This window comes from Zootermopsis nevadensis, unplaced genomic scaffold (genome assembly GCF_977971745.1).
Source record: "Zootermopsis nevadensis isolate Lab colony 2312 unplaced genomic scaffold, Znev_1.0 Znev_ptg000017l, whole genome shotgun sequence".
Taxonomy (NCBI): Eukaryota; Metazoa; Arthropoda; class Insecta; order Blattodea; family Termopsidae; genus Zootermopsis; species Zootermopsis nevadensis.
Genome location: NW_028259149.1, coordinates 6,806,790 through 6,826,699, shown reverse-complemented (window position 1 = coordinate 6,826,699; position 19,910 = coordinate 6,806,790). Strand labels below are relative to the sequence as shown.

Genomic DNA, 19,910 nt, shown 5'->3' with positions numbered 1-19,910 from the left:
TTTCGGCGTTGGACTATATGCTGCGTAGTACATTACATAAATTTGTATTGTTTAGTGTAGAGTAGAGTAAGGTAATTTAAAATGTGCAGCACTAGAAAGCTGTTCAGCTCGGAATTGTTAATTGTACTTTGACAACTGGAATCATAGCGTGTCCAGGAAGCGTTACTTTATTTAGGTACAGACTATATAATGTTCAGGTTACAGTTTCATCACTCATGAAACCGGTTTGAAATGAAATGACGAGAGAGATTTTGTTCCCGGAAGCTCGCAAGTTTCGGTGTTATATTTATGTGACCACAGATATTTCAACGAGTAGCTCTTCGTTATATTTGACTAGCCACAGGGCCATGGAGGATAATTCAGGTCTGCGGTAACAGTTCACCCTTGCACTGAATTGTAGGCCAAAGAGAATGATTTTCGTTGTGGAAGACTGATGCCAACGGCGATAGGCACAAGTTTCAAGAGGCCAAGAACGTTAAAATGTGATATTTGAGATTTTACTGCTGATTGTGGTCTTATCCTGTCATTCGACGCTGTATTATCTAAGATATTGCAATTGTTTTTAAGTAAACCACAAAGAGGTTTTTGAGGATAGTGTGCTGCAATCATCATTTTGGCTATCTGTTAAATACACACGTTTTGGAGACGGAATTTGTGTACTGACTACGTAGGCACATCCAGCTTTCGAATCATTGTATGTTTTTAACAGATATCCAAAACGGTGAACAATGTTCAAAATAACAGCCGAGGTTAAAATCAGAAATATACAAATAGAACGAAGTAGTATGATTTTGTCCTCGCAAAAGAGGATGAGATGGGCGCAAATAGGAAAGATGATAAATGGGTACAGAATTTTAAACGGACAACATGATAGATATATACCACTTGGGAGATGTGGACTTAAATTGGAGGATAATATTGAAATGAATCTTAGTATGAGGTTATAAAGGGAATTTATCTGACTCAGCATAAGGACTAGTGACGAACTTTTGTCAACACAGAAACGAACATTTGGGTTTCTTAAAATACAAGGAATTTCTTAGGAATCCGAGCCACTGTCATTCTTTCAACAAAGTCTGTGCTCATAAAGTTTTACGGTATCGAATATCGCCGACACAGAATTGAAAATAATTAGCACTAATTGTAATTTGTATCCATTTTGCTCCTTCTGTTACAAAGAGCAAATGTTATAAAACGTGCACTGTAAAAAAAATAACGTCACCTTCTTTGCTATTACAGTGATTCCGTGTGACATATTACGGCCAATTATTTTTGCCATTACTCATGTTTAACGAATGATCGATATTGGTTATCGTTTCGAGTGTCTTTTCCGAGACTGTAAATACACTCCAAACTCCCTTTCAGGGAAAGAATAATATAAACTTCTTGCAATATATCTTAAGGTTCTTGTGACTGTGTTGCAGGAATATTATGGATACTAAAGCAGATCATTATATAACAAAGCTGAACTAAGCTTATTTACTCCCCTGTCTCCGGATATGAGGAGGTTTGTAATGTGGTTTGTGTTATAATTGCCTCATTTAATATTTGTCACTTGTTGCTCAGCATTTCCACAACTGTACCTTTTAACAGTCCACGCGTTATAATTTGCTTTAGTTCCGCGTTTAAAACACAACTTTCGTTTTAGATGCGTTTCACGCAAGGAATTAAGTGCACCTGTTAGCATTATCTTTTCACTTTATCCATTTAAGTTCATGGAAGACCAGATCTTACCAGCATTCGGTGTTACGTATTTTTTAAAAAAATATATATGAGGTTAACTAAATTTGGAGTTGTAAAACACACTGTAATTTTGTAGCAGGGCGCTAAGTATGTCTTTTGTAGCTTAAGTTCAAACATGCTAATATACATCTTAGTGATGAAGGAGGCAACGTACTGATAATTGGCTTCATTTCTTCGTATCCGTGTCCAGATCGGTTTCTGGGGCCCATGCAGCCTCGTATACAAAGTGTATAAAGAACTTGTAAAATTAAAAAAGCTTCTACCTCCTATTTGATCATCGACAAATTAAGAACTTAATGCACATGATAACTATCACTAGCATCGAAGATGTGCAGTGGCGTAAGTACAATTTGAATTAAAAATGTAGTTTTGTATTGACGAACACTGGAAAAGAATGAAAAGTGTGTGAAAAAGTGCCAGTTTTAATAAAATAAAGAATTTCCAGCCATATTACTAATCAGCGTGTTTCAATTTTCCACCTGGTATGAAAGTTGGAAGTTTGTTCAAAATATTTGTAGTAACCTCATGAAGTCGTAACGATTTAAGTCCATATGTGATGATAATGCACCTTCCAGGTCGATTTAGTAGCTGATTACTATTGCAGAACCCATAAACTTAATAGCATTGGCCACAAGCGGAGTGGATGCCAGGCTATTGTTATGGGCGAGTGACGTGATGACGTCATACGCATCACATGCTGTTGTCTGTATTCGAACCCACTGCTCCTAGAAACCAATGTGCGTCCTCGCTTTTGGCAGTGCTGGGAACTTTCATCGTTGGAAGTCATTATCTAATATTATTATGAATTCCTTACGATGAATTAACTACCTGGTCAGTTGAAAATCAACTTTTCCCGAAAGGCCTAATAACATAGAGTTGCCGTATTTATTGGTGCAAGTGTTTCAGAAGTGCCGTAAGCAGACTGTTCATTACACACTGGCTTTCATCACAATCTCTTGGTAAAAAGAACCAAATAAATTTTAGGGGCAGTTCTGGGGGTAATTTTGTCTAGCACACAGGTAAATAAGGTACTTGGGTGGTTTATTTCTTTAATTAGTTTTGTCATTTCAAGCATCTAATTGCCCGTTTCTGTTGTTAAAGGCGTACACTTTGACACTAGCAGCGCTTCTGTAGTGAACGAGATTACAACGGCAATCAAGGTGTACGCTTACGGAGTAGAAGACTTCGTCAACGATCCCAGGAATGCCAACCTTTCGCTCAACACTCAACTTTCATGTGAAGGAATAGGGGACTCCCGATGGAAGACCGGTGACCGTTTCTTCAGGTAATGCAAGTTATTTTATGTTGCTAATTTGGTACTACCGTCGCGAAAAAATGGAACATATTTTATGTAAGTGGTTTACACTCACTAATATTGATTCCTACAATGAATTTGTTTTGCGACCACAGACTAGCGAGAATAGAACGCTCCTCCCGACACGTCAGACTGTCCCGTAACGCATAAATTCGCTTCACAGCTGCGCTGTCTAGAAAACTCTATTATTAGCACAAATGACAGTGAAAGTCTATTAAGGGCAGACATTATCGATTGCGTGTCCATAACCACAACGCAGACAAACAGAACGTCAGTACGAGTCTTGGTTTATAACACTATAACTCTTTAAAGCGGAATGGTAAACATGTGTACCAGATACTTTAACCCTCAGTGAATATGTAAGTAATTATGGTTTCAATTGTAAAATGGATTATTTACTCAAGCAACATCAACCAGATCAGATGATCTTTCTAATACAAAAAGTTTTGAAAATGACCTATGTGTACGCCATTTTATACAATTGTTTACTCTTTTGACTCGTACATAGAAATGCGAGTATTTATCTTATAAATTATGGTACTTGAAACAATTGGTTTCGTTAAATAACCGCAAAACACAATACAAAAGTTAACTTGAATTATTATTTGAATTTTAAATAAGAGGGGTCCACTGTTCTGTCAATAGTCTTCGAGGTGTCTAGATCTAGAACGTGCAGCGTGAAGCGTGTGTGATGGGTGTTTATTCGTGAAGTTCCACTGCCAACACGCAGACGTAAAGGGTGAATTAAAGCATCAAAGAATCCCGATATCACCCACAGCTTTGGCCAGACATCCTTCGACATTTATAATCGCAGAATGGAGAGCAATTGTTCCACGCGGTCGTACCGACCGTCAACTGTTTAGATAACACACACGCCGTTTCTAAATCTAACATGGCTAGCAGCGAAGCAGAAAAACATGCTCAAAGATTTGAAAACTGCAGCGGATTTGTACAGAGTGCATTATTTTCAATTCTGTAACTATAGGCTAGCGTGATGTGGAGATTCTCTTGTTATGTTAAAGTTTCTGGAGATTATTTTGTGTCTTCAGGTGACGTCAGGTATGACTTACCGGAAATGAAATTTCTGGTTTTTACGTAAAGCAGAACAGGTAATCGTAGTTCATGTAAGAGATCACATCTTCTCGGCGATTCTGATAAAGGCGTATTAATTCAATGGTTAACCCTTTTAAAGTCCAGTGGTAATTATATGTGCCACCTGCTTTAAAACCAGGATTGTGTGTCCACAGAGTTCATTTTTGAATTTCACACGAATAAACAGGAAATATTTCCAAAACAACACTGATTTACACATTTCTAATGGAGAAGTGTTTTGTTCAAGCCAGGGACTAAATATTTTATAAATTGTGTTGCAACAGTATTAATAAAGGTTTGGAACACACAATACAACAGTGAAACATCAAATTTAAACTCTGTTCCCACTTTAATACGACTTTGTACTTGCCATTCTGCTGTAAGAAAGTGAGACTTTGTGTTAATTGCACTTACGAACTTCCCTTCCTGCAGCCCTTATTGTCACATCACTTAACTGAGCTTCGTACAGGTGGCGGGAACAGGGAGGTTAGTGTACGCTGTACGCATGCGCTGCTCGGTACTACCTTTAAAAATAAAATGTCGTCTGTGTGCACACACTATCAGCAGCGTGCAAACATCATTACTGCAACGTTTCAGAGGTCATACTGCCTCTGTTTTCTGGGCGATCGCTCTGATTACGGAGGCAGAAACCACGTTTGAAACGTCGGTAACGTCTACCTGATTACAGAGCAGATCAACCCAGAGGACAGCCGTCGTCTGCTGATTGTAACCTCGGGATTTCTGTTCTCGTTCACTGTTCCTTTAGGCTATACATGTTTATATCCATCCCTTAGACGTCGTAAATGAAGTCTCGGTCCATGAGCAGGGATAATGAGAGAATTTATCTTCAGGTATCTTCGAAACGTCAGTGTAGAGGGCGAGTCTGGAAAGCCAAACGTCGAATTTACACAAGATGGAGTACTCAAGGCTGCAGAGCTCAAGATTATGAACCTGAGACCTGGTGTCAGCAAACAGTACGTTTGGGAAGAGGTAAGTGCATTTCTTCAGTACTGATTTCAAACCGCTGAGAATTTGTAGTCATGAAGTCCTTTCATACATAAATTTCTACTGAGTTTTCTTTTCGCTTTTGTTTCCCCGTGTCCGTAGCTAAGAATCAAAATTAACTGTCTGAGAAATCGTTAGTCGTATTTATTTTCGAGTTTGTCTGAAGTTTGTGGGAAAGGTAAAATCTGTTCCTATCCGATACCTGGTATAGGATGAGCACTGAAAGAAATAATCGGTGATTCCTTTAAATAAAATATGGGACCATACTGAATATTTGTTTGATATATGCAAAAACAAAATTGGAACACATCAGATGTGTCCGGTATAATGTAAAGCTGTTTGTATGTCTCAAAGACTTTATGAAACTTTAATGTGTCTGTCATATATTGTTATAGAGTCGTAAATAAATTAAATCTGGAAGATGAGTTTGAAACTAATATACGCTACTCTGAGTGGTGGACACCAGAGAGAGATGTTTGCTACCCATTTTCCGAATGCGATCTTTAAGACTAGTAGGAAGATTGTGAACAAAATTGTGAGGAGAAGTCATAAAATATTAAATGGGAGATGATTGAAGAAAGCAGTGATTATCAAATTAAATGGAGACTCCTTGAATCCAGTTTAACTAATAGCACAATTTAAGCTAATGACATAATTCTAATGTTCCATTCACTTATGGCCTCTCCTTGCATATTAGAAGCCGTTTTGTGCGTATTTAATCTCGAGCACAAAAAAATCAGGTAGGAAACCGTAGTAGCATCGTTTGATTAATTTCCGAGAATTTCACGACAAAAATTTATTCCACCATTCTCACAGAGAGGGATTTCATTTTTTATTCTTTTCCGTTAGGAAGTAGTTTTATTTAGTGTATTACTTTTTCATTTTAAAGTTTTCTAGTTTTGTTTCTTATACATACAGACACGGGCTGCAGACAGAACACAAGGAGAAGCAATGTTTAGGAGACTAAAACATTGGGTTGCTAGGATACCTTTGAAGCTTGTATATCCTATATTGGAATATTTTCATTTAAACGAACACAATAAATGAGAGAACAGAGAACAATAAATTTCTTAATTGACTCTAAAGACCTGTGTGCAAATTAATAACGTTCGAACGCCGTTTGAAAATTTTATTTTATTTTTGTTATAATTTCTCACGTAATTTTCTCATGTTATTAAGCTATTTACATTACATTAAATTAATTATTTCCGTGAATTTATTTATAAATTTAGTATACAGGAAAATATTGTGTGCTGTTTTTAAAAAAAGAATCGATACAACCTCGATATGGCCTTTGCATTATACTTTCCTTTATGTACGTTGTACGCACAAAAAAGAAACAAAAACCACTATATAACAATTTTTTACGTAAATAGCTGATGCTCCCTATTTAAATGTATTGTACGCAGCACCAGAGTAATGTAACCAGAACGATGCGACGTCTAAAAGGGAGAGCTTAGTTCTTGTGGACATGTAAGTTCAATTTACATCACTGTGGATTTTTCCTTCTTCTGCACGAAATTCTTTCACTGGATTTAAACGTATTCAGTGGCAGAATAATGAGATTCAGCTGTCACAGTGCACGGCAATTCCTTTTGAGACCTTTTGCCGGAATACAAGCGTAAGAACTCTGCTCTTTACACAAAAGCAGGATCTGCTTTGCTATAAAATAAGATTACGAGAAACGATAACAGTTGCTTGTAAGAAAATTAAAGTAAGAAGGAAGAAAAAAGTAGTGCGTTCACTGAAGTTTTAAGTATCCGATCCCTCACCCTATCACATAACATGTTATGAAGTCACTTCTTTATTTGTAATCCTCGCCAAGAGACGGTGGGTGAAGTGAACGCGTTTGTAGCACACGTGAGAGAGACGAACTTTTTACGGAAAGCCTGAAGGAAAGACACGACTTTGAAGACTTACTTATAGATTGCAGGAACACAAAAAAATACTTTAAATGTAGGTACCGGGTGTTAGTACGTAAACTGGATCCACGTGGCTGAGGATAGCGATCAATGTTTGACTCTTACCAGCATTCAAACGAACATTAGATTTCTAGTCTCACGTTGGTGTTCCGCTGTGCAGTCTGCGATTAGTTAAGCCGGGCGCTGCTTACTCATCACCCTGATGATAAGGACAGCAAGAACATATGAAACGTCGGTAAACGTCTACACGACTCGCAGAATTCCAGAAAATACGACTTTATTGTAATGAACTTTGAAGATTTCTGTCTTCTGGGTTGTTGCGCTGTGTAGTCTGGTCGATGTTAACCAACGTTTCAGAGGTCATACTGCCTCCGTCATCAGGGCGATAGAAGATTCTGTCTTCTGGGTTGTTGCGCTGTGTAGTCTGGTCTATGTTAACCAACGTTTCAGAGGTCATACTGCCTCCGTCATCAGAGTATGAAGATTTCTGTCTTCTGGGTTGTTGCGCTGTGTAGTCTGGTCTATGTTAACCAACGTTTCAGAGGTCATACTGCCTCCGTCATCAGAGTATGAAGATTTCTGTCTTCTGGGTTGTTGCGCTATGTAGTCTGGTCGATGAATCGCCCTGATGACGGAGGCAGTATGACCTCTGAAACGTTGGTTAACATCGACCAGACTACACAGCGCAAGTACCAAAAGACAGAAATCTTCGACTATTCACTTCTTAAGAAGGACTTTGCTCCGTGGAGTTAGTTCGCTGTGTACCAAGTTAACTGAATCCCTCAGTAGTTTTCACGCCCATGCATATTCAAATGATTGTAATCAGCATAACAGACAATATCGAAACGTGTAAAGTCGTTCCCAGACGGAATGTGAGAGGCGATAATGCTGTGTACCAGTGCAGAACTGTGGGAGACAAAACCTTTTGTTTTGATTAACGGCGTTCTCATTTGTTCCAAATATCTGCTGGTGACAGTAATGCAACGCTACGTGTTGAAATCTGAGAAACTAGGTCTAGTTATTTCGTCTTTAAATTTATGTCCCAGGGATGTACAATTCACTCTGACGTGCGATTTTGGAGTATGACGGTGAGGGGGGGAGAAACTTGGAATGGTGTGTTAGGGACTAGAAAAAGTGAACTAAATTTCGTTACCAAAAAAATGTGAAGTGGAAACGGATTATCTCACTTCGAGGAAGGAAACTGAAAATATTGTAAAACGGTCTGAGGACAAGATTTGTTCATAACAGAGCTGAAGTGGATCTAATATGATAATGGGGGAAATGTCCGACTTATTGCACGAACTCCATAGACTATAACCCTTTTTGTGAATCTAAGCATCAGTCTTAGGTAGGAAGTCTTGATGTTTAATACTTACATCAGTTGCCTTTGTCCTGAAATTTACATTCTTTGTATTTATGCGCGTGGTGTTACCCCAAGATAAACAACAAATCAGTCACTGACTTGACCATCATCACTCATTTTTGTCAATGATGAAACAGTTCGGTTGTTAAACGCCGGTCTGCCAAATCTCAACTGCAGTTGTAATTCATCTTTCTGACAACCCAAACTTCAGTGAATGAAAGTAGGGGAGTAAGTCAAAAAAGAATACTTAAATACGCAACAGAGAGAATTCCTTAGGTAAGAAAAGTTGTGGGAAGAAGTAAAGATACAAACGTCTGTCTCCAGTAAGATTGCATTTGATACTACGTAAATACAATACAATAAAATTTGACATTTGATATTTAACCGTGGCGGCCCAATTAATCCTGTGCAGTCACTTCGACGCGAAGCAACGTATGAATGCCTTTATGTAAAGTGCCCATTAGTAGTGTCCCGGAGTTATTAAATCGATATGTATCGACAAATTTAAGTAGAACTCTCCAATATGAAGTTTCGTGAGTATCAATTGGCCATTTTCGTGTTTTTTCCCTGTATACGAAGAGGCAGACAGACAGATGGGTCGGAATGTTTTAATAGGCGTTAGCGAACACGCCAAAGACACTCATAACAGCGGAATATTTGCTGTGTTGTCTCCAATTAAATCCACTATTCCGCCAGAGTAACAATGAATATTGAATATTTTCAAACAACGTTTCATCAAAACCTTGAAGTAAGTGGTAAGTCCTCTGATGAGATGTCACCAGCAAAGAAAGTTCTTTGACGAACTGTTAAGATCCACCGAACCCTTTTTAGTTGTGAATTAAGTTCATTAACTATATCTGGGCCGGAAACAACTGAATGTGATGATCGCCCTGATGATGGAAACAGCAAGGACTTCTGAAACGTTGGTAAACTTCTATCAGACTACATGGCGCAACAACCCAGAGGTCTTAGGCTCACTTTCTAGAGAATAAAATAGCATAAACACTTAGTCTATACTTCAAGGAATATTTAGACGTCTGTGTTCCTATCAACACTTAATTATTCCGGGATTCTCTAAGACCAACAAAGAAAAACATAATTACGGAATTTTCTTTGTGTTTGATTTCGCTTGATTCTGACTCCACGCAGAAGAGTATCTTCTGAGAAACTCATAGTCGCTTGTATAGTAAAAGAGTCATGTATTTTTTCATGGAATCAGAAGGTTTGTTGCATTATATACTGTGTGTACCTTGTATACAAGAATCCAGTAAACTGAGAGGTGCTAAGTTGGATTTGACGTCCACTAGCATGACGTTCATACCAAATTTACTGTAAATATTCAGTTTGTTACAAAGTTGACGGGCACGCAGTAATCCGACAAGTCTTCGTTCTTTTCTTTGTGGAAGTCAAGCTGACAAAGGAATGTCAACATAACAAAGTCTCTTGACAAAAGTCTGGATAGTAAGAAGTAGGCTCACTGGGTGTCCTTGTTAATAATATCGAGAAACCGATTTAAAAATCTTGGTCTTGAGAGGACGTACATATTGAATTATATAAAGTGCATTTTCTTATTAACTCGTCACACTTTTCAACAAGGTTATATCTGTTTTGTGCCGTTTTACCAAAAAATATAACTTCTGTGTCGTAATCCAGAATATTTTTCACCATCTTTCGCAAGAGGTAACAAAGCAAAAGCACTGGCTTATGGACGCTGCGTGTGGGTGTAGGCGTCGTGTGTGTTTGTCCAGGGAATTTAATATGGTGTTGAGTATAAAAGGATCTGCGAGCACTGAGTGCACTTTGTGACGCGGAATTCCAAATTTCTTTGCGGATCGTATGTAAATATAAAGACTGCTTTGTTTTCATGAGAATGAAATTTTGAAATACCGTCCGTAAATTTGCAATTTTTTTTCTTCATAGATCGGGGTGTGGAAGTCATGGGAGAAGGAGGGTCTGGATATAAAGGACATCGTGTGGCCAGGAAAAACACACACGCCTCCCCAGGGAGTGCCAGAGAAGTTCCATCTCAAAATCACCTTCCTGGAGGAGCCTCCCTACATCAACCTTGCGCCACCGGACCCTGTCACTGGAAAATGCAGTATGAATCGCGGCGTACTCTGCCGTGTAGCCAATGAGACGCAGATGGATGGGTGAGTCCACGAGCTCAATATTATCTTTATAAGTAGTCCTACTTCAGTGTTCAGAAGGCATAGCACGGAACTCCAACTTTGAGTCACTTTATTTTGTGAAATAAACTGTGTTTGTTTTCAGTCGTGACTTTATGGGCTGTTACGCCGTATGATCCTATAGGTTGCTACAAACGACATCAAAAGTTTGTACCATGTGCCAGACCACTCTTCATCACAGCACAGAAGGCCATTATCCATTTGTTTACCACCGATGAAACGTCAGAACTACGTACGTTGTTACAGTAGAATGGCCAGAGCTTAACAAACCCAGTTCTCTTCTCATCTATATCAAACGAAAAATTGTAGCCGACTAGCAAATTCTTTGACAGTTTTCATTAATATTTTTCCTGCTGTATTTTTTTCGTTTCTCCGCAGATATCGAATGGTAAATTAGTAACGGCTGTAGATGACGGCATTTGTTAACGCGACATTGACGTAGTTGAATTCGGGATACACGAAAAATATCAGACGAAAATACAATTTGCTGGGTGTTTTGTATTCATCAACGTTGTGTACGAGAGACAATGCCTTTCAGATTCGTACCGAAGCAGAAACCACATGTTAGCAAACGTGTCTTCTGTACGCTGTTGTTTATGTAGAAAATTTATCTTTAGAATTAGCATTTCTCTCTGTTTTGGCCAGCGATTACTTCACGTGAGCGCAGTTTTTCATTACGCGAGCTTTTATTTAGTACAGCGATGTCCTTCTGATCCAAATGACCTTACAGCATACAGGGCATAAAAAGAGGACATTAAATCCGTTTTTCTTGCCCACAAATTCTATCAAGCATGGACAACCAGTGTGTGTTTATATGACTTTATTTGAGTTGTATATTTGTTTGTGGTTGTATCCCTTGTGGCTTGATTCGGTTGAGTTTTTGGCTGTGTTTTTTAATACGTGTAGGTTAAGAGGGATGCCATTCAGTGTTTATGTTCGTTGATGTTTCGATAATTACATTGTCTTTCTCCTTTGGTTTGGTTACTAATTTCGTACTCTACAGGTTTTATTTCTTTCGAGCCAGATTTATTACACTTTTTGTGTTGTATTGTAACGTCTTCAAATAAGTCTGAATGAGAAATCGTTTAAATGTTCGTAAAATAGTTACGTACATAAGTAATGATATTAAATTAAACAAATCTAGGCCAAATTCTAGAGTGTAAGAAATAAGTGAAGTACACCCGCTATAAACTCTGCGAATCTGAAGAATCATTTGAATGCTGAAATTCTTAATAATGAATTTGTTTCGTAATAGAGACTACTCATTTATAGATGTGTATCTTGTCGTCATAGCCAGTGAAGACAAGTATTGTCAATTCGTATAGTAATATCGTAATAAATTAAAAGAATAGGGGCTGATTGAATTGTCCTGTAATAAGGAAAATAGAACAGAAAAAATTAACTAAATGAAGCTAATAACTGCATAAGTTTGTAAACCGCCAAGTCTCAGCGCCATTAAAAATAATATCTCCACTGTTTTGTTTCAACTTAATACCCTATACACACATTAAAGAGATTGCAGTTGTGGGTAGATATAAGAGAGTAGATTTCCACGGAATTTCAAGGAACTCGTGTCTGTATTAACCTGGTAAATAAGCAGATATCTGGGTTATGAAAGTAGTAATACAGTCTTCCTTTTATTACGCTTTATAAAATGGAATCGGCCCTGGTTCTCAAACGCTAGCAAAGAAACATGATATTTTATAGCGACGTCATTCCAAATGCTTTTGCAAGTAGTTTTCACGTTATAATTGCTGACATTTATCTTGAAGTTTATCGGGAGAAGACAGATAATAAACATTCACAGCGTCAAATAAGCTCCGAAATTCGTATCACCGAAGGAAGAAGTTCTTCGCTTGAATATTCCTAAAACCTGTTTGTGCATGCGCTGCAGTGTTCACTGGAATATTGGTGCAGAATATTTACAAATTAAGAGCGACTGATATGCACAGAACGTATAGGGGTTGAATTAAAGCTCTGTGCGTTTCTGAACCATGCCACTTCACACGTAGGCCGCCTTTAACCGCATGCGAAACGTTTTATTTTCTCAGCGGATAGGATTTGCATAGCTCCCATAGGCCCATAGCCGATGTAGTGGAAATGTTTGAAGACAGCTCCAATTATCTTTACATGGTGTCAGATTCGTAACATTTATGCCCAGGTGTTCTCTAAGTAATTAACCAATCATAAATAAAAACTGTGCAGTTATCTTCTGAAGTTCAGATTAAAATCTGGGTTTACGTCCACAGAAACGACTACTTAGGAGTCACTTCAATCGATTCATAATAAAACATTACCCAGTTTGAAGACGATAACTGGATTCTTAAAAGAAGTGCCTTTAAATGTGAATCAATAAGTGGGGGGTGCTCTGGGTCGTTGCACAGAAAATAATTTTGGCCGTGTGGGAACGTTTCGGAGGAACATACTGCTTCCGTCATCAGGACTAATAATAACTAACTAGATGGCTTACCGAACCCGAAGGTTCATCACCGAATTAACCAAAGCCCTCCACCGGACCCTGTCCTGGCCAACAAAATCCAGTTTCCTTCAACTCCTATCTCCCATAGATCCCGCCTGACATTATCCTCCCATCTACGTCTAGGTCTCCCTAGCGGTCTCTTCCCCTCAGGTTTCCCAACCAATACCTGGTACACACATCTTGCCCCATCCATGCGCGCTACATGTCCCGCCCATCTCATTCTTCTCGACTTAATCACCCTGACAATACTGGGGGAGGAGTACAGAATTTTAAGCTCATCATTATGCAGTTTTCTCCACGCCTCATCGTCTTCCCTCTTAGGCCCAAATATCCTCCTCAACACCCTGTTCTCAAACACCTGCAATCTGTGTTCCTCCAGGGCTAATAATAGTAATATTAAAAAGGTGTGAGATAATCTGAGATAATATACACCTAACTACAGTTTCAATAAATTAAGTTTCTTATACTTATAAGTAATTGTAAAGAGCAGTAATGTCGATTTTGTAGCTGGTATACTCTACACGCCTCCATGAATATCGACTGAAACTCGCATCTGGCTCCCATTTCGTGTTTAAGTCTACCTACAGCAGAGAACTTCTCGGGTGCCATCCGGGGTCCGCACGAATTTCCTGTTCTACAAAATGTCTCGCTCTTTGTTTCTTTGCCTTTTACACGCTTGTTCTTTTCCGCTGCGGCGAATAAAAGAAATTTAATTTCGGAACTCTTGTTGCTGACGTAGTCTCTTGCCGACCAAGACGAGCCACTTGAGCGCAAGAGCGATTTAAAAATTGAATTTTTCAGCTGGAGAATATAACACCAGTAAACTAAAGCGTAATTGCATTTCAACACGAACGGTATGAAGTACACAGCTAATATAATAACTTACGAAGAAGTGTGTTCGTATCGAATTCAGACATTTCCCATTTTATTCTTATTAAGACCGATTACACTACACGAATTTTGTAACCGTTTCTTTCCTGGAAAACGCTATGTAACGCGGAATCTCAGAAATCGAAGACGTTTTTACCTTATCGAGGACATCATCCCAGAAACGCAAATCAGTATATTTGCATAATCGGAGATATTTGGTCTGAAAATATAAAGAAGTGTGATGCATGTTATGCAAGAAGGACGTAAAGGTGCTGCTGCTCTATGCAGACGTGCGGTTACATTTGGGCGTATGAAGACTGATAATGCGCAAGTTTCTAATGGGCGTACGAATGTAGCCTCCAGCAAACCAGCCATTTTGTTGATACGCACTTATGGCATGATACTTCGATATTCTGAGTGACCAAAATGGAGTCTACGCTTCTGGAAAACCTGGTCGTGGGATGAAGATATTAAAATTGGATGATGCTCATAGGGTGTAATGATGTGGACTCAATTCATCTGGCTCAGGATAGGGTTCCTTCGCGAGCCTCTACTCGACCTTTCGGTTCATTAACAGACGTGTAATTTCTTGAACTGCTGAAAGACTGATTATCTTCGGAAGAACGGCTCTACTCCGTGGAGTTACTTGAGAAGTGTAGTATCTCTATTGATGAATGTAGTTGTATCTGACTAAATTCTGTTGGTACTTTGTGAATTCAGTTTACATAACCTTGTAGAAGATTGTCTTGAAATGTAATAATATGGGAGGACATGTTCTGCAGACAGTGTCACACTCTAAAGCTATTAAGGCCAGTATCAAATTAATGTACGACGAAGAGTTGCCATCAAGGCATATGAGGGATGCAGAGCCAAGGTGAACGTATTCAGAAACTCTGTGTACTCTAAAGGCAACCTTCCCATTTTCGTGTTCTATTGAACAAACGATACAGAACTCAAGAGTCCTCCTTAGGAATATAAGTCACATATCCAGTCAGTAAATTCCATTTACTTTCATAGAAACAAATACGTATTACTATTTTGCAAGATAAATTTTAATATTATCCTCACATCGACGCTTCGGACTCCGAAATGGTCCCCACACTTCAGGTTTTCCGAATTAAATTCTGTTGATATTCGCCTCTTTCTCTTACGTTCTACATGCAGCGCCCATCATTCAAATTGATTTGATTAACCTCATAGTAATCAGTGAAGAACACAAATTAAGCGACTTCTTCATTATGCTGATTTTTTTTTATTTTCCTGTTACATTTTCCATTATAGGTTCACCCTGTGTGAAATGTTTGATTAGAAATTATTGTTAAACGTGCACGGTTTTTGCAACAAAGTTCTTTATTCTCAAGGAATTTGTTGTTCTGTGTAATAATTAATTCAGTTTCTTAAACAAAGAAGTAACAAAAGTAATTACTTTGTAAATGGAAGTAAAAATTCTGTTTGTGTACAAATCCAGTGTAATCCTCGTCAGTCAGAACGTTAGACGGTGAATTCATGGAACTTAAGCCGTTGTATTGCTGAGGCATGGCATTACGTTCAGTAGTCACGGGCAAAGCAGCAAGTCATCGGGTTTTATCACCAGCTGTGAGTGTACGTCTTATCTGTGGAACACTCATCCTGTTCCAGAGCATACTTCAATCCCATTAGCGTTTACGCCAGACAGAAGCGACTTCAAGGTCACGATCTTCACTAGCTAAAAAATTGTGCTTGTTGAAAAAGCCACTGGGACACACTGGCTCAAAACCGGACGGACATGTTCTTCAAAGTAATTTTCGTTACCGAATACTTTCACGCAGAAATAATTCACCTCAGTTGCATCTGAACGGGGACAGGTTTTAATCAGCATCACAGCTTAATTAGGAATGAGGATTGTCGTCTTCTTTCCTTCCTCCGGGCCAATTTCCCTGGTAGACTTATCCGTCTTTAATGGTCACCAAGAAATGACGTCAACTCAAACTGTTACGACTCCTTCCACTTTGTTTAATACGCGTAAATATATCAAACTAATTTGTTTTAAATCTTTGTGTTTGGCTGTGAAATATATTTAACTGCCTCCATCATCAGGTGTTGATGATTGAGGCAGCAAGCACCTCTGGAAGATCGTAAAACTTCTGTCAGACTACACGGCGCAACAACTCATAAGAGAGTCTTCTTTGCGAACGAATGCACTTATTCCAAAAGTGATCTTAAAGTCTCATTTCGAGGGCCTTCCGAACTCATTTTTGCTTACGTCCTTCTTGCACTCTTGTTACCGAAGGTCATTTGTTGCCTGTTGTGTCATTCTTGTACTAATGCGATCCGAGGTCACTTGCGTGCTGTGTTCCTACAAAGACCTGCATTCACATTGTTGCATAGAGCCGTGTTTTAGCCTTTGGCTCAGGTATTACAAGTTGCCTACCCCGTAGGAAAACAGACAAATAGACAGACATGGACGGGTCCATAAGTTGTTCTTCGCTCACGCAGGGCGTGTAGAATACATAATAACATTTATTCTTAGGAGAGCACTGATTTCTGAAAAAATTACAACATAAACAGTGTGTAAAAATATTTGTCTCTTCCTGTTTCTTTGTTTTCTTCTAAAGATTTGTATGCCTTCATCTTCAGGTGTCGTGTTGTAAATGTATGAAGTGTGGTTCTGAAACTCCGAACTCTTGCAGGCATTACCAGTGTGACGAAAAATGAGTAATAAATACCATGACTCACGCAGCCAAGAACCCAGGGCGCCAAAGGGGGGAAATGGAATTTTGTTTACAGTATTTAACTAAAGCAGAACATGAACTTGTGTCATACTTGCTGGTACCGCTGTATCAGCATTTTTATAGGTAAATTTCTAACCGAAAGTTGAAACCCTGCAACAGGCGTTTCGACCAAAATCAACACTACACATTGTACTTATATATTTTGTATCCTAATATTTATATTATTTCTGTCTCAGTTCTAATATTATGACACACAATAAAATATGCGTAATGTATGTTTCTTCTGAGTAACTTCAACACAAAAACATTAACTGAATCATGTAACAGTAAGAGAAGATCCCTATAGGATTCTTGCTTCTGTTCTTGTGACGCCAGAGTTCGAGCCAGGGATCAGCTGTCCTGGGTGAAATTGTCCGTGGGTTTTCTTTGATTTCTCTTGTAAATTCCAGAATATTGAATAGTTCATAACACTCATTATACACAATTTATTATTCATAATCATTCTGACATTAGACGCTATATATTTTTTTACAGTTGTAGGGTGCATTTAAATAAATAACATATCCCATACGTCTTGAAATTATATTTAACTCCACAGAACCACATGAAATAAAGTTTCATTTTTAAAATCGTACGCGATTTCTTTTAAATTCTTACAGCCTAAGCGAAAGCGGGACATGTAATCTTGTTCTTTCTCCACGAAAGTAGAAATGGAACAAATCTGAAGGGATTTTGGATCACATTTTCTCTTGATAGCGTAACCGTCCCTACTCATACCCTGCAGTCACCCTCCCTCCCGCGACCCTTTGATTAATAGCGTCTACGGCATAGGGAGACTAGCAACTTGATTCTCTTTGTGTCAGTTTCACTTTGTAATCGAATTTTCAGCTTCGTACAAAAGAGGACTGGCTGCAAAGAGATCCAGTTGTATTTCTGTTACATGGTTCAAAGAATCTCCAGGCTTCATGCCATAGTTCAGAATCTATGGTTCACTGATCTTCATAACTTTATGAATCATGCGATCACCACCTTTGTATATAATCTCTCCTGCTCTACCGAATCTGCTTTGTAAATTTTGTTAAATATTCGTGACACTGTGATAACGTAAGTAGTTGGACAGCTGCTTACAGTCCAGTAACTTCAGAGATTCCTTAGATCAGTGACCACCTACTGTCCATAATTGAAGTATAATGACAACAAATTTAATTTAAAACAATAGGTTCTCAGCATTCTGTTACTCGGAGGCCCAAATGTTATAAATCAGGAAATTTGTTTAAACGTTATGACAGTTTATCAAAAATATTGTGACTATTTCCAAAAGCAATTCGTTACTGAACATGGAGGCTCTGTGTTGCTTCGAAACGTTAGCACGCAGCCAAAATGATACGCGCGCTACAACATAGAAGATCATCTGTACTTTTGCAGACATGTTTGCTTATTACGCATTGCGCCGTTTTTGCGTAACTGAATTTTGCCGTTTTAATGGAAGACATTCAGCTATTTCCGGAATTTATTTTAAAAATTTATACCTTTGTAATACATTTACAATTTAAAAAAAATCCTGATTGAAACTACGTAACACTGACTTTCCATAAATATAAAACTTTATACAGAATCTTTGAAACAGCTAATAGCCTTAACTTCAGCTGAGAGAAAAAGATGAGGCGACATCTTCCGGCAAAAACTTTCATTTCTCGCACTTGCCATCAGTGAAAACAAAGGAAATACGAAATGAGCCCTGTTAAACGTCCCATAAAGCCCTTGTCGGATGAGGTGTTTCTGTCATACTCTGCCTTCTTCATCTTTTCTTTGTTGTCACTAACTTTCCACCTCTTCTTAATTTGAACATAAAAGGATTCTTTAACGCTGTCACGACTTTGAGACGGAAACTCTTAAACGGGATTTGAAAAGTCTGGCAGACCAAGTCTGTAGTTAGTTGTCACCAGTAACGCTATGCTTTGTGACACTCTGTATTAAACCCTTGTATACGGTGTTTTATAGAAAGAGTTGGCATTTAGGTTATGTCCCCAACGGCCAATGCCAAGTCATTTATCTTGTATTAAATACAGCGCCTTGCGGACGAGGACGAAGATCTTTCTCGAAACCCTTGTGTTCTCTCCATTCAAACACCTGCCACGGCTGGTAGCCCGAGAAGAATTCGTTATACTTGGTCGCCGTGAAAGCTTCAGATCATACAGAATAAAATAAGCTTAACCATTCGTACATGCTTCTTTCTATATTTTCTGGCCATTTCTTGTGCAGTATTATCGACGTTGATTCTACATTTGTCCTGACTAGATCCGTGTCTGGAATACGGAGTGTAATGAGGGGGCAGAGTTATGTATAAAACAACGATTTTAGGGACGTTTGTAAATTGTGCCTGATGTGAAGTTTTTTCTCGACGATTTAGTTAAATTTTATTTGCGAGAATATTTGAATTAATCATAACCGTTTCTTGCCTTAGAATACATGTGAAGGGCGGATTTGTTCTGACGCTCGTCAAGTTTGGTCACAAAGCAATGAAACAATGAAGCAGCACCTGGTGCTGTTCGAACAGTACGCCCATAACAAGTAATAGGAGTCGTCCGTGCGGACGGATTGTTTTCTGGTACTTTCCGGTACTTGAAACATCTCGACTGGCACTCACATCGAGAAATTATGTAACTACAGAACCATTGGGTCAGTTTATATGGGTAAATAGAAACTCCGTGAACGCTCTTCGGGTTTGTAGGAACTGAAAAATTATATGCAAAAAAATTATTAGACTTATGATAGGAGAAAAAAGGAGGTTGGAGAAAATAGCATAGTGAAATGTCTTCATAATTTGTACTCTTCACTAAATATTATACAGATAATTTAATTAAGGAGGATAATATATTGGTACATGTAACACGCATATTAAAGATAGTAAATTTAGTTAGAAAACATTAAGAAAATAGACCACTTCAGAGATCTAGGCGTGTTATTAAGATAATATTAAATGCATTGCAAATAAACTTTGTGTAGCGATTCGGACTGGATGTATGTGGGTCAGAATAGGAATCGGTGACTGAATTCGGTAAAGTGATAATTAATTATTGGGTTCAATAAGAAACGAACGATTTCTTCATCACTTATTGGCTTCTCAAGAAGAGGCCTACTTAAAGTAGTTAGAAACTACAATTATACAATGGTTTTAGCAATAATTCGGTTTACTTAATACAAAAGAAGGTTTGAATAGCACT

General features: G+C 38.4%; 1 protein-coding gene across 6 annotated transcripts in view; it reads left to right on the top strand.

Annotated features, from left to right (window-relative positions):
* Nmdar2 (glutamate ionotropic receptor NMDA type subunit 2) overlaps positions 1–19,910 on the top strand; it is a 212,855-nt gene that overhangs the window by 147,723 nt on the left and 45,222 nt on the right. For all 6 annotated transcript variants that reach the window (XM_087350245.1, XM_087350247.1, XM_087350244.1 and 3 more), the window contains 3 exons: positions 2,845–3,028; positions 5,002–5,140; positions 10,361–10,590. In XM_087350245.1, coding sequence (XP_087206371.1) covers positions 2,845–3,028; positions 5,002–5,140; positions 10,361–10,590 — 553 coding nt within the window. The remainder of the gene's footprint in view (positions 1–2,844; positions 3,029–5,001; positions 5,141–10,360; positions 10,591–19,910) is intronic.